The sequence below is a fragment of the Hoplias malabaricus genome, chromosome 4 (genome assembly GCF_029633855.1).
Source record: "Hoplias malabaricus isolate fHopMal1 chromosome 4, fHopMal1.hap1, whole genome shotgun sequence".
NCBI lineage: Eukaryota > Metazoa > Chordata > Actinopteri > Characiformes > Erythrinidae > Hoplias > Hoplias malabaricus.
The window spans coordinates 33989637-34004905 of NC_089803.1; the positions used below are offsets into that span (position 1 = coordinate 33989637).

A 15269-nucleotide genomic window follows, 5' to 3' on the forward strand; every position below is an offset into this window, starting at 1 on the left:
GTCTGTAGTGTAGTCCACCATTTTAGGTGGCTGTTAACTCAGGGGTCCCCAATCTAATCTACAAAGGGGTGGTGTTGCTGCAGGTTTTCATTCCAGCCAAACAGGAGCACACCCTTTATTAATGTCTAGAGACTCAGACTAGACTGCTCTAGATGGTTCTGTAAGGCACCAAGAACTGTCAAGCTTATAACAAGAACCTTGCTCTAAAAGGAGCTCCATAGAACCGGTAGACTGGTGGCACGTTCTCCACCAGTCTAAAGAACCCTTTCATTGTACAGAAAAGCCTTAAATCACGCATATGTTCTTCAAGTGTTCAGTGCTCTATATAGAACCATTTCTTTTAATGAAGAACCCTTGTAGAACTATAATTTTTAATGTGTAGCTAGGTGATGAGGTTAATAACTTATGAAGTATTAATGAAATGGACATCACTAATGTAAGGAGCATTACTGTTAAAAATGTTTGATCTGAGCATCCTTGTCTGGGAGAGAGAATGTCTCCTGATCCGTAAGTAGACTAACTGTCCGGACCACTTTGCTTGGAGAAGATTGCTCAGATCTTATGTTTATTTAAATGTTATACTGAAAAGTTAATTTGTTTGCGATTGTGTTTTCTTGTAGATATTGATGAGTGTGCCGAGGGGAAACATTACTGCAGGGAGAACACCATGTGTGTGAACACTCCTGGATCTTTCATGTGCATCTGCCATACTGGATACATTCGCATCGATGACTACTCCTGCACTGGTAAGAGTCAGACCCAACAGGGATATATGGTTATTGTTACTGTCTTATGTATGTAAGAGTAACACAAGTAACAAAATTCTTACGTCTGTTAGTTTGGTTTTTTTTACATTGCATTGTGCTGCATTACATCCACCACTGCACTAGCTGCTGAATGTATGACATTCAGAATGGGGGTGTGTCTGTTTGAACCAGGAATATAATTCAGTATTCCTTGGAGTACAAATGACTTTTACATCATAGATTGGTCATTTCCAGTTGTGTATAGCTGTTTTAAATGAATACCATACTCGTACATTGTACTGAACTGGATCTAAAGCAGTGTGTAGCGATGGTTATGGTAGATTGAACCCTAATTCCAAACTAGACCTAATAGAAGTGACTCCATTGTCCTTGTGTGCCATTCTGTAATTAAAAAGCGATTCTCACTAGTGCTGTGTAGCTCAGCGTGAAGCAAGATGAGGCTCAGCAGCACAGGGGTTTGCCAGTGTGCACTTTCCTCTATTACTGGATTGGAATACAGTGATTAGATTGTAAGGGAAAGCACTTTGTGTTTGTGTGTCTGCTACTCTTTGTGGAGAGTTATTGGGTATGTACACAGTCAGTCTGTACACCTGATTTATTGGTGCTTGCTAAAACATTACATTGAAATCCATACCTTTGGTTATTTTAAGCCTTGCTGTTGCCTTACATTTATAAATACATTACATGGGCTCAGTGTTCCATGTCTGCAAATATCCACACGTAACAGTATGAATCTGTTATTTGATTTGCTTTTATTTTGTCCTTGCCAGTGGTTATGCAATACCGCTTCAACCCTGAACTGTGGAATGTGCTGTTTTATTTTGTTGTACACTACCTGTAGATAATTACCAGTTAAAAAAATATATATCTTCAGTACACTTTCCGGAGGTGCTTTTACATAATTGCTGACTGTACTGTGTATGGTGCTGCTTTATATTCAATAGCTGGGTTGTAGAGTATATTCCATTTCATACCGCATTGTATACTGGACTGCAGATAAACAATTTTCATCATTTAATTATTCTGGAGATCAATATTAGAAAGCTGATGGATTAAATTTTGCAGCCGCACTTTCCCATAGATCACTATTAAAAGGCGGAAAGCTCTGAGTGGCTGCACAGCGCTTTGCATCCCCCTATAAAAGTCCATTTGTGTGATTAAGTCACCCTCTCCCTGGCTTTACTGTAATGACTTTGTTATAAGAGATGCTCGCTACAGTCAAATGGCTGCTGTCCTTGTACTGAGTTATGAAGATAGAGCCATACTTGCACCATCATTGTCTTGGCACATATTTTGAGATATAAGTCCTTCTGACATGCCCCGCAAAGCACACACACACAGATGCATACACAACCTCACATAAGTGGAGTAAATGGTGAAACGGTCAATGGCTTTGAAATACCTCTAACTGACATTTAAGGTAATTTTGAAGGTGAGAAAGGAGTATTCCCTTTGTACAAGAACCGTGTTGCCTCATAGTTACTTATCCATATAATGTGCTGTGAAATCAGGACCATTTTATTGAAACAATATAGTGCTTGTCTTTGTTACAGTTAACACTCCATTGGTTTATAGACAGATCTTGTAATATCTTGGAGCTGTGATATTGTTTTCTGCATGAACATGGCCTCCATTTGAATGCATACAGAGCGCCCTATTTTCTTCTTCCCATTTCCATCTGTGGATTCAATCTAGTGTTAATGTCAGTCCTGTACGGCTGGTGAGCATGATTATAATATCCCACTGTGTGTTTCAGTCTATGAATATATTTTATTTGATTGATCCTTATTTTTTTACCTTGCTGTATCCATTGTAAAATTAAGGATTGAGATTAAAAATGCATAAAATATATATATGAGATAAAAGTCAAATGTAAATCAATGTTTCTAGAATTGAAGAATACTCTTCACAGACACCACTCATCTGTTGTGTGTTGAAAAGAGAACCAGACAGTGAAATTGCACACAGCTGCAGGCCTGGCTGAGAAGTGATTTCCTATACTGGTCTCCTTCTTGTGCTGTGAATTTTATTTTATTGCTTTAGCTTCATTTTGTGCAAAGACTACTGACTACAAGGCCTACAAAGTCTGGACGCATGCATTTCATACCTCATATGTACTAACAGAGATGGATTTTTTAGACAGACTTGAAATTTGGAAATCTGTTTTCAAATGGTCAAAGAAGCGTATGTTCTGTTCCGCGCTCTTCAGGTTGAAATTTGCCATAGGCTCCGATGGTGGGTATCCACACTGTAGTATGAAGACGCGTCACAATTTTAAAAGTAGTTAGACACTACTTGTTTATTTAATTCATTATCTGTAACCACTTATCCATTCAGGGTCGCGGGGGGTCCAGAGCCTACCTGGAATCATTGGGCGCAAGGCAGGAATACACCCTGGAGGGGGCGCCAGTCCTTCACAGGGCAACACAGACACACACACATTCACTCACACACTCACACCTACGGACACTTTTGAGTCACCAATCCACCTACCAACGTGTGTTTTTGGACTGTGGGAGGAAACTGGAGCACCCGGAGGAAACCCACACAGACACGGGGAGAAAACACCAACTCCTCACAGACAGTCACCCGGAGCGGGAATCAAACCCACAACACTCAGGCCTGGAGCTGTCTGACTGCGACACTACCTGCTGCGCTACCGTGCCGCCCCTGGTACAACATGTTACATAAAAGTAAATCTCCTGTCATTAAAAAACAAACCCATATAAAAAATCAGGTTTCAAACCCAACATTTTATCAGTTTAGTGACCTGTATTCTGGATCACATTTACTCTCAGTACTCAGTTTCTGTAAACTCCCTTATACTCGAATGAATGAAGACAATGGTCTGTCCTGCCTTGTGTAAAGAGGGTCTATAAATTGGGATTGTTAAACACATTTTTTGTAGTATTTCTTCACAGACTGGAGTAAAACCCTTCATGATGTCCATTGTTTTATTGAGGCTTTGGCAGCAGACAGACATGCTGCTGAGCCAGTACTGCTCCCCTATCGTCCTCTATCGCCGCACACTATTTTTGTCCCACGCTTTGAATGCCACTTCATAATGGGAAAGCGCTCTCACAGTTAGCTCTGTCTGCCAACAGGACGGCTGAATCAAAGAGCTTCCTAAGTTGAGCTGAAACATTCCACAACAGTCCAACTTTTAATTAGATGGATCTCTGGCTCCATTTGAGGAGAAACAGTTTGGATTAGTCCTGTGAGCTTTTCTTTGAATCCAGGAATATGATTTATTCTCCCTCACACACACACACACACACACACACACACACACACACACTCTCTCTCTCTCTCTCTCTCTCTCTCTCTCACACACACACACACACAAAGGGATGCACACACACTTTAAAAATGCAGAATATTTGTCTTTGCCATTTTAATGCTAATATATTGACTGTACATCAGCCACAGGTGTTGTAATTAATGGCTGGTGAGCATCTATTTGCTTTGAATGTTAACCCACAGAGAAATTTCTACTCCCTAATTGCATGCAGTCAACACACACACACACACACACACACACACACACTGCAGCCTGCACTATATTAATCTACCTCCACTTTGTAATACTCCTTATAGCTCTCTGATAAAACACTATTTTGTCTCTTTCCTCCCGAGAGATACAGGCAATTAATTGCGGATTGCAGACCACAGCATTTTATGTTCTGGCCTTTGAGACAGAGATGCGCTGTTTGTATTTGTGTTAAGAAGAACTTTACCCCAACAGATGGTCAGTGGGTTTAAGGCTGCAATTAAAGATCATATTTGCACTCAAAGGCATATCTAGCACCTCTGGTTTATCTAATATACCTAATATACCTAATAGGCCAACAGTCCAGCTCCTGAAGGCCTAACCAATATGAGAGCTTGCTTAAATCTGCCTAGGTGCCACAGAGAAAAGAAATGTATGAAGGGTTTTTTTCACTCTATCTTTCAAAACTCAGCCGTTTTGTTGCCAGCCACAACATAGCAATTAAATCTGAACATTACTATGACATTTTGCTTTTAAATATAGCAAGCATAATGAGTAACAGTGAAATGATAAACATTTTTCTTTTTTCTCTTGCACTGTTTAGGGTTGAAGGCCCTGAGGATAACAAAGGAAACAATGTAGTACACAGAAATAGCTCAGGTTCTTCACATTGATACATTTTACAGAGATAGTAGCAGTGGCACCAACCTGATATACACTTCAGTAGAGTTTAAAGCTAAGTGTTCCCAACAGTTTATGTACATTGTATGTATTTTTGTCTAGGTATGACTTTACAATACATAAGGTGCCATTAGTCCAAGTGTAATCAGTGCCTGTCAGTTACTTCAGTGTTGGTTGGGTCAATGAATTTTCAACAGCCTGTTCTGATTGGCCAGTCATCACCCCTTTTATATCATCAGTTCTCCATTCTCCCCTTCAACATGAAGGTCAAGATTTCACTTTTCACTCACCGAGGTGAGGCAGGGCCTCAAGTGCTCCAACACTAATAAAGATTAGCCTATAATCCCTTCCCTCTCTCTCTTTTTCTTCCCTCCCCACTCCTTCTGTCTCTCTTATTTCCACTCTCTCTTGATCTGTGTGTGTATATGTGTGTGTGTGTTTTCGTCTGTTTTTGTCCAGAGGTGTGTAAGAGCGCTTTAATCTGATGATAACAGTGCTGCCTGAGTCTTTGCAGATTTGTGGTGCTGGTGGCGGGGGGTGTATGTGTGTATCAGCTAACTCAGTTACCCACAGGGGCTCACGAGGGACACAGGATTAGAGCAGTCCAATTCAAAGTGTCCGCGAGCAACAGTGCACCATCATCTCTCCACTGTTTCCCCACCGTCTCCTCACACCAAGTTCTTGCCATCTCTTCACAGTCTTCCCATGCTTCCATCTGCCTGCGTTTGAGTCTCACTCGGAGTCATGAGCTTACAAAACAATAGTACATCAAGGGATCTGTGGTCAAGACCTATAAATGTAGTTTTCTGAATGCAGCACCTGTCAGGAGAAGAGAAGCGAACGCTGCTGTCTTCTGTAATTCTGGTTCTGCAGTGTCTTCCTGTCAGCCTCTCACTTGATTCTCTCAGAAGAATTAATCCATTCTGGTTTTACTTTTATATTATGTGAGGAAAATGTCTGCAAGATGACATCACTGGTTTTTCAGGAGCGATAGAAGCTGATGAATGCGTGAAAATGTCTTTTTCCTCTATACCTCCTTCTGTTAGTACTTTATGCTTGCATTTTTCAAAACCCAGCTTGCATGGTTTGATAAGGAGGCTAAATGCATAAATGTAACATCTGTTGCTTTTCACGGCGCTCATGGGTTTGGGAATAGTATCTGATATGCATGTGTTGCACCACAAGCTGACTTCAGGAGGGGTGAAAGAGCTTGTTTTCAGGTTCCTTTTCATGCCATAAATAAATGCGCTTCATTAGCATCCCGCTTTTAAGTTTTGTATGCATCGCTCACAACAGCCCTCTGCCTTTGCGCAGATGTTCCAGCAGCAGTAAAAAAAAGAGGCAAGAAGGAGAGGAGAGTGAGAGCAGGCATCCCCTGGTGACTGCCTGTACATAATTGATTGTTTATCTGTCAGGAGCATGAACGGCAGTGGAGAGAGAGAGTGAGAGAGGTAGAGTCAGACCAAGGGAGAAGGAGAAATAGATTTGAGGTGATTTGAGTGGCAGGGGAGAGAATGTGTCAGGGTGTCCCTGCAGTCCTGTCGATATGCGTGCAGTGGCACACAGCAGGCAGGTCCAGCTGTCAGCAGGCCACACTGACCTTGGGTTAATCTCCTCATCCCCTCACTTTGACACTTCATTCCTGCTTCATTCTGACTTTCTATGATAGGATTCCTATGCCTAATGCTGCATAGAGACAGGATCTGTGTTTGCGTGCTAGTGTGCATGTGTGCATATTTGTATGCTTGAATGTCTTAGAGTATGGTCAGATGTGTTACACTGCCCTAAGCAAAGCATTAAAATGTCACTCTCACTTTGGATGAGTGAAAGCCATCTCAGGAGGCATGAAAGGGTTGAGGCGAGGAGCAGAAATGGACATCCTCCTGTTGATTAGAGGGATATGCCTGACTACATCTTTGCATTCTGCTCTTTCCTAAGGCTCAGATTCTTGGCCTTTTCTGCACACGTCTGCATTCGAGACTTTAGCTTTATTCTATCTGCAAGACTCTGGCCTACGAGCAATGATATCGTATAGTTATAGAAGCAACCAATACTCTTGAGACATCGGGCATTTTTACTCAAAATTGAAAGGAACACTATGTGAGATGTGGTATTTTTGCCCCTAGGCTCCTCCCTACAGTTGCAGAATGTAAATCAATTTTAGAGCATTGAGGTGGGGGTGGTTTTGTACCTGCCTCCAGAAGTTACATAGTACAGTTTCTGCAGTGGTGAGCCTGAGGTAGCAACAAAGGAGGCTCTGTTCTCCCTATTACATGTCAGTGAAGCATCGCAGTGATTCTGAAACTGTCATTTTGAAGTAAAAATACTACTAACTTAGTGTCCCTTTAAAGCCAATTAAAAAGAAAGGATTAATGCTTGATCACAAGGCCTTTCGTATGGCCTTGGTATGAATTGTTCAGTACGGTCACGTTAATATATCATTGTCTAGCATAGACAGATCTTGAAGTTTAAGGGGTTGATGTCTACTTAAGAATACACACTTTCTTAGTCAAACAGTCACAGTTCCTATTTCAGTTCTGGTGTGTATTTGAAGTGAGGTAAAGTAAAAACACTGTTCATCATAGTTTAAGTTAGAGAGCACTCATCCAGGAATGAGTCATACTCTGACTCTCCAGAAGTCAGTGAGTCACCCCCACTTCTTCCCCCCTCTCTCTATCTATTTGTCTCTATCTCTACTTATTTCTACCTCTCCCACTTCTGTCCCTCTGCCCATTTGAACCTCAGCTCTGAAAATAATAAAGACATTTACCATGAACTCACCAAAGAGTCATCCAGGCTTTCCATCTGAAGAATATTGAAGAAGACTTTTTAATGGAAGAATATGTCATACTGCCTCTGTTACCTTTATTAACCATTAGGTTTTATTGGCTGTAAGTACAGGAAGTGTTAGTCAGACACGCAAATAGCACAGATAGATGAAACAAGATAAGACAGTGGACTTTAAGCATGAGTAAACTTGTTTACAGTGGTAAATTAGTCCGTGGAATAAATGAGATCAAGCCTGACTTTGGTAAACACAGTTTGTTTTTCACCTGTAGATTAGACCTTTACCCACCTTTTCACAACACTAGATCATTGCAGTTGCCAGAATGGACTTGCAATCTTCTTCTCTATGTGCCTTGTTTCAAAAGGAACAATCTGGCAGAAAATTTATACATGACATTTTGTAAACCAGCCTGTCAACCGGATAGGTTCTGAGTTTAGTTTATGCTTTATTCATTCATAATATGTCTGTAGATGGCTTTGAATCACTGGGCTTAAAACAAGGACACCCCCTGGATGGGGTGCTAGTCCATCACAGAGCAATTTCAGAGCACCCGGAACAAGCGGAACAAACAAACACACAACCCCAGCACCCTGGACACTACCTGTTGTGCCACTGTGCCGCTAGGTTTTTTGCTTTAGTGTAGTTTATATCCATTCATACTGTGTCCTACACCACATTGGTAAAGCCTTAATGATTATCTGGATGTGTTTTGAAGAAGTTGAGATGTCTTTTTTGCTATATATATTTTCACAGAAATTATTTTGATATTATGAAATGGATTTGTAGCAACATTAGCCTCACACTTCTAGTGCTAAACTAAACAAATCAAAATATGATATGGAAGGCAGTGAAAGGAAGGCGGCAAGTAGAAGTATATTGAGGGAACTTAGAAAGACTTTAGACCAGCCATGCTGCCATATTCTGTATCAGTTGCAGGGTCCTGATGGCCCATAGGAGAAGACCAGTGGGAAGCATGTTGCAGTATTTGAGCAAGCACCTGTCTGAACAAACACCTTAGTAGGCTACAGAAAGGAACGAATCCTTCTTGAACGACTCCTAGTTGTAGAGGAGAAGTCTGCATGAGTCATTGCTGATCATCTAAAGTTACACCAAGGCTGCATGCAGCTTCAGATGAAGTGACCACATAGTTCTCAATGGAGACAGTGAGATAATGGTGAGGACAAGTAGTTTATGAGATGAATGGCTGTCCACTCTTGCTTGTGTTCATCTTTCATGGTTGTCCATCATCAGTGCAAGCAGAAGGTGGGAGGGAAGATATGAGATGAGAAATAGTTGAGTTTCAACACTGCAGCAGTGTCAGGAGAAACCATGAAAGGACATTTCATAACCAAGAGAGTGACTGTAAAGAGAGAAGTGGTCCCAGCAACAAGCCCTGATGGTCACCAGTGGATGGTCTACATTGAGTGGATGAGGATCCTCTCCATGTAACATGAAAAGTCTGCCCTTCTGGATTAGCCTTAATCCACTTTCATGCAGAATCGGTAATTTCAAGGTTGGAGAGGACAGAGAGGAATGTCTTGTGATTGATATTGTCAGAGGCTGAAGACAGATCTAGATGAATCATGACAGATGAGAATTTGTGTGTTCCAGCAGCATGAACCTTCTCAGTCACTGATTTGAAGGCAGATTCTATCGAATATTGTTGTTGTCCAATTAAAATAACTTTACAGAACAAGGGAAAAACCTTCTTAAATTTCAATGAATGTCAATCTAAAAAGTTTTTATTTCAAGTAATTTTGGAACATTATTATTGGTTTTACCACAATGTGAAAGACTGCTGCTGTGTTTAAATGATGTAAAATGAAAATGGACAAAATGGAGATACACATTTTTAATTGGACATGGACAATATGCTAGTCAAAATCAAACTGGTTCGGGTCCTGGAGCTGGTTATTTGTTAGAAAGAGACAGTTGCTTAAAAGCTGCTCCCTGAAGAAACTTTAAGAAGAAGGAAAGCAGTGATACAGGTCTGAAGCTTCTGTTATCAAATGTGTACGTTTTCAGGATGTGTGCCACCCAGGCAGTCTTGAATGCAGTGGGCACTTGTCCTGAGCTTAAGGAGCTATTGATCATAGTTTGATGAATGGAAACTGGGCTCATGAGACTGTCTGGAATGTTATGGAAGGATGGGAATCCAGTAAGCAGAGCAATTTCTCACAACCTTCACTTCAGAAAGGTGACAGAATCCTCTGAGGTAAAGGGGAGTGAGGGAACTGGAACCGTTGGGGTTGCTGGATCCACCTGTGATATGAATCAATTTTTGAAATAATTGTAGGACTACAAATGGAATATCTATCCCACAATCCACAATCCCTTATGGATAAAGATCTCTTGCTGTGCTCATGGTCAGTTGGAGGGCAGACAGAAACTGCATCTTCAGCATTGCTGTGTATGTGCATGCATATCTCTGAATGTTTGCATAGGAAGCTGGAAAGTTCACTTCAAAGTCATCCAGTGCAGAGTTTTCTTTTCACCTTCTCTGGCTCTATAGGAGGCTGTTATGGTAATCCATCAGCTCTCCTGCTGGGCCTGAGTCCTCACAGAGTTTCATTGCTGCAGTCCTTGCCTTGAGACGAAAACAAACAATACCATTGTGCAAAAGATTTATTTATTGTTCTCAGTAATGGTAATAACATTTCTTTCTTGTTTGCTTTCTTTCTCTCTTTCTTTCTTCTTTCTGCCACTGTGTTACAGAGCATGATGAGTGTGTGTCAGGGCAGCACAACTGTGATGAGAACGCACTGTGTTTTAACACTGTAGGGGGACACAGCTGCTCCTGTAAACCTGGCTACACTGGCAACGGCACCATCTGTAAAGGTGAGGCACTTCTGCCAAACAGAGCCCAACAAACCTGATTCCAGCCAACCTGCTCTGCTTTACATCTACTCTTCATCTGTGTTTTATCTCTGAAATGTACATCTCAGCATAGTAATCGCCACGTGCCTTGAAGTGTTTTGTTTTGATATACATTTAATGATGTCTAATTTTTTCATATAATTAAATTCACAGTGACCACAACAGCAATTAAATAATAAAATATATTGTGTTATTAATACAATAATACAGGTCCTTTTAAATGTTACTTTTCTATCAATATCTTAGCATCAGCAAAACAAAATATCTTGTCTTTTAGTTTATGAAAAACAAAAAATTCTGACATTTAGAATCTGTACTTTTGGGAATTTATTCAGTTTTTACAGAGCAGTAAATAAGGAATAATTGCTACTACTAATAATAATACTAATAATACTTTTAATAACAGCACATTACAGCATGCAGTTGTTATCATCAGCAATAACTGTGTTTTCTGTTTGAGCCTTAACTTATGTGTGACCTGTGTTTGACCCCCAGCTTTGTGTGACGGCCTGTGTCTTAATGGTGGCTCCTGCGTCTCTCCCAATATGTGTATGTGTGCTCAAGGCTTCACTGGCCAGAGGTGTGAGACAGGTAGGGGCATTTTTGCTGACTTTCTCTTCATACCCTTATCACCCTGTATTCCTGTTCTGTGTATCCCTTGCTGTTTTTTTGGACTCGTGACCCATTTACTGTGGATCTGACTTCTGCTGTTCAATATCTAAACTGCTGTGATGAAGTGAAACAAGAGAGCTTTCCATTGCTTTCCCATTGTGTTACTAGACAAGAGCAGTAGCTGTGCCACTGTAGCCTAGCAACTGTATCACCTGAAAAAAAAAAAGTTCAGATATCTATTTCTGATTTTCTTTTTCGACTCTCTAATTGTGACCATCATGTCCTGTCTTCACAGCAAATCCTCATCTGATTAAACCATAGCTTTGTACACAATCTTTGTTGCAGCTTGCGGATTTGATTTCAAAACTAAATTTGATTTCAGCGTGGCTATTCATCAGAACTCAAGCCCTAGTGCTCTCTATTTTCCTAGATAACAGAATCAGCAATTGATTCTGTCTCTCAGCTATAGTCTAACCACAGCCATATCATATAGCATTCAGCACCTGCGGCTCAGCACAATGTTAAATAACGTCAAATTCATTTTCGAGTCCATCTTCCATATGTTTGCCTTCTGCTCTTATTGACTTTTTGTAATAAAGTTGCTTCTGTTCATATCTAATTTAGCTGTGAATTACACTGAGAGGGACTGCATTTGCTATGACGTTTTAATCAAGATGTGGATTGAAGGCTCAATGGGACTTTGTGTGGTATCTCGCCATCATGTAATGTGGCTGGGCTATGATGGATTAGCGCTGTTCTACTCTCTCTGCTGTTGCTCTATGGGTAATTAAGGGTTGAGGCAGATGCTGAGCATGGCTGGGGGGAGGTCCTACTCAGGAGAAAAACAAACTGCAGAGAGAAACATGGGCCTACGGCACTGGCCTCTGTGGCGGGATCCTCCCGCCTCATCCCGCCTCATATTGATTGCACATAAAGGACCCTTTACGATGTGTCCCTGCACAGTGCACAATTGAAATCCAATTGTTTTGTTTTACAGCCCCCTCACTGTCACTCCCTGAGTGATAATATAGATTCTTGGGTTTCTGAAGAGCCTTCAGACATTTGATTGTAAGGGCAGTGGCACAAACAACATTTCTATAGCAACATTTCAGCAGTGTGTTCAAAGCATACCATATGCTAGTTTCTGAAACACTCCTTTAATGAAAAGTGCCTCTGTAAATCAGTATGTTTAGTTGTTTGTAGTTGTTTCACCAGTTTAAAAAAAATTACATTCAAAAAGCTGACGTGAGTGCACAACTTTAAATACGTCAAAATTAGTAAAACATGCTAATATAGAAGAGATATGCTAGGTGGGGTTTTAACATGTTTTGAACACATTGTTTATTGTTTGACCCGTCTACCACTTGTTACTGTGAAATGCTTTGGAATTGCTTCTTATTCATGGTATACCCTCTGTATTGATAATTTTTCTTTGACTTTTTTCAGTACTTCGTAATAATAACAATTTTATACATTTTGTGTATATATACAGAACTGTGCAAAAGTCTAAGAGTTTTGTTATTTAAAACGATTTATCTTGTCAATAAATGTAATGCTTCTATACAATCATGTATGCATAACTAGAATAAATACAAAAACATAAATTCAAAAATATCTACATTAAATATACCTTTTAAAAACAAGTAGTAGATGTGTTGTGAGCTAGTTGAAGAACAAAATTTGTTTCTGGATATTCTCCTTGACTGTATGAATTTATTTAATCACCAGCACACTTGATCCTACATAATGGACGTATTGATTAAACCAACTACGTATTGGACAATAACTTCAAATAATATTGGACAGCCATGAGAAGAGATTTGGAAAGTGTTAAATCAACACATTTACATACAGAATATCACTACTTACTGTAATGTTATTTGTTTTTATGGTATTTTTTTCGGAGCCAGTGTTTACCGCCAAGATTAATATCTTTTTAAATGTCATATTCTCATGTGCCCAAAACTCCAGTATGATTAGAGGTCAAAATCCAATACCCATTTTGGTTAATCAATATTTCATCATGTAAAATCAAGTGTGCTTACAAGAAAAATATGATTTTATTATTTTTACTCTGTTTATGGATTTGAATTTATTCCAGTGATATGTACATAATTGTATACAAGCAACATATTTATTGGCAAGATAAATTATACAAATCTTTGGTGGCCAAGACTTTTGCAAAGTACTGTATTTTAAAGGATTTACTGTATCTAAAATGGCCTGATCCTTATTCTCAGTTTTATACACTCAGTTTCAGCTTAACAGATATTTTTTTAGATTTAGGAAGGAAGCCAAGAATTATTGCTTATGTTTTTGCACCAATCACAGTTTCGTTACTTTGCGCATTCTTCTAGTGGTATGACATTCATGCCAAGTAGAAGTAAATGGAGTAGCGTTGCCAATTGTGATAAACATTCAAATACTTTGACAAATCAGATTGCAGCTAACCCTGTTTAAGTAAAAAGTGAAATGTTGCTATGGCAGATCAGCCCATGTTTTTATTTTATTTTGAGATCCACACAGCAGACATAGAGACATGGGCTGGCTTTGAATCCAATTGGGAAATCCTAGTCAGAAGCCTTCTGCTGCATTTATGCATTGCTGTTGAACCATACTGACATTCTGTGCCTCATAACAGAATGTGTATGAAAAGTGATGGCACATGGGTGACAATGGCACACAGCCATGTAAACTTTGCTGTGGGGATGGCTGCTCATGTTCTTATCTAGTGTTATGGTTTTGTTTTGAGTTTGAGTTTGTTGTGATTTTTGTACATGAACAAATGGACTTCAGCTACAAGATGCTCAGCGTCCATGTTTCCAAACAGGTTCAAGTTCATTGTTCAGAAAATAGTTCTGTGGCAGGCTGCTGGTCCGGCTGGTGGTGACCGAATTATCCGTCAGGGCTCCTTTGAAAAAAAAAAAAAAGAACATCTTGTTTACTGTAAACACAGCACCACAACGTATTGGATGCCTCTGAGATTTGTCAAGCTGTTCATGTATTGTTTTAATATAAAATACAATGTACTCTATAATGAAGTCTGTTCCATGTAGACTTGCCTAAACAAGGCAGTGGCTTTGCTGATAGGAAGAGTGCAGTGCTGTAGCGTCAGTGTTGTTCTGTAGGCATACCAGGATGGTTGTGTGTTTTTGCAGATTAAGGAGAAGTGTTGTGGTGTGTGGCCTTAGGCAACAGCTATTTTTGTGCACTGTCTCAAATTAATCATCAAGGTTGATCATGATACAAAAAGATGAAATGTAGAGTGACAGAATAAGACACAAATCACAAAGCCTGAAAAAAAATGGACACGGATGGGGATACACTCCTTAAACTTATACAAGTAGCAGCTTTAGCATGAAACAACACTAGAAAAATGCAGTACCTCATAATAAACACATAAATGTACAGTCCTGGTGACTGTGGGCTACATCTGTATATGTGTGCTCTACTTCTACTCTTCTTTTCATATCTAAACAAAATGTAATGATCCACTAACTCCCCCTTCCACTTTCCAAGGTTTAGGGTAATGTATTTCTTATTATTGTTTGTGGCCCAGTTAGACTCAGGTATGGCAATGGAAAGTCTACAGTAAGAGTAGCAGTTAGAAGTTGAACAGTGTGTGTGTATTTTGTTTGCTGTTAATTTGTCATTTTTATTGTAACTGTAAGCTGTGTTCATCCACGAAACTGTTAATATTCTTACAGCTGCTGTTCACAATCACTCATAACATTGATAATCACTCAAATGCTGTGAATTTTTCATTAAGAAAGTGTCAAAAGCCAAATGAGGATATTTCTTTCAGTGGGAGAGAGTGTAGTAGATAAAGGGATATACATACCTATGTAATGGTGTGTGTGTGTGTGTGTGTGTGTATGTGGAGTGTGAGAGTGTTTTTGCTGAAACCCCATCAATTTATGACAGCACAGCATGTGACCCAGCATGAATCACTGTGTATACTTTACATTCTCCATGCTGTGTCTGGGTCTTTATTCCTGCCTTTGATGTACTGGACTGCATCAGTGTCGCTTGGTGTCCAGCAGTGATTGAAATG

At 39.9% G+C, this 15269-nt stretch overlaps 1 protein-coding gene across 1 annotated transcript in view; it reads left to right on the forward strand.

The window, feature by feature from the left end:
• nell2a (neural EGFL like 2a) overlaps positions 1 to 15269 on the forward strand; it is a 71730-nt gene that overhangs the window by 36758 nt on the left and 19703 nt on the right. The window contains exons 15-17 of the mRNA XM_066667909.1: positions 621 to 746; positions 10442 to 10564; positions 11099 to 11194. Coding sequence (XP_066524006.1) covers positions 621 to 746; positions 10442 to 10564; positions 11099 to 11194 — 345 coding nt within the window. The remainder of the gene's footprint in view (positions 1 to 620; positions 747 to 10441; positions 10565 to 11098; positions 11195 to 15269) is intronic.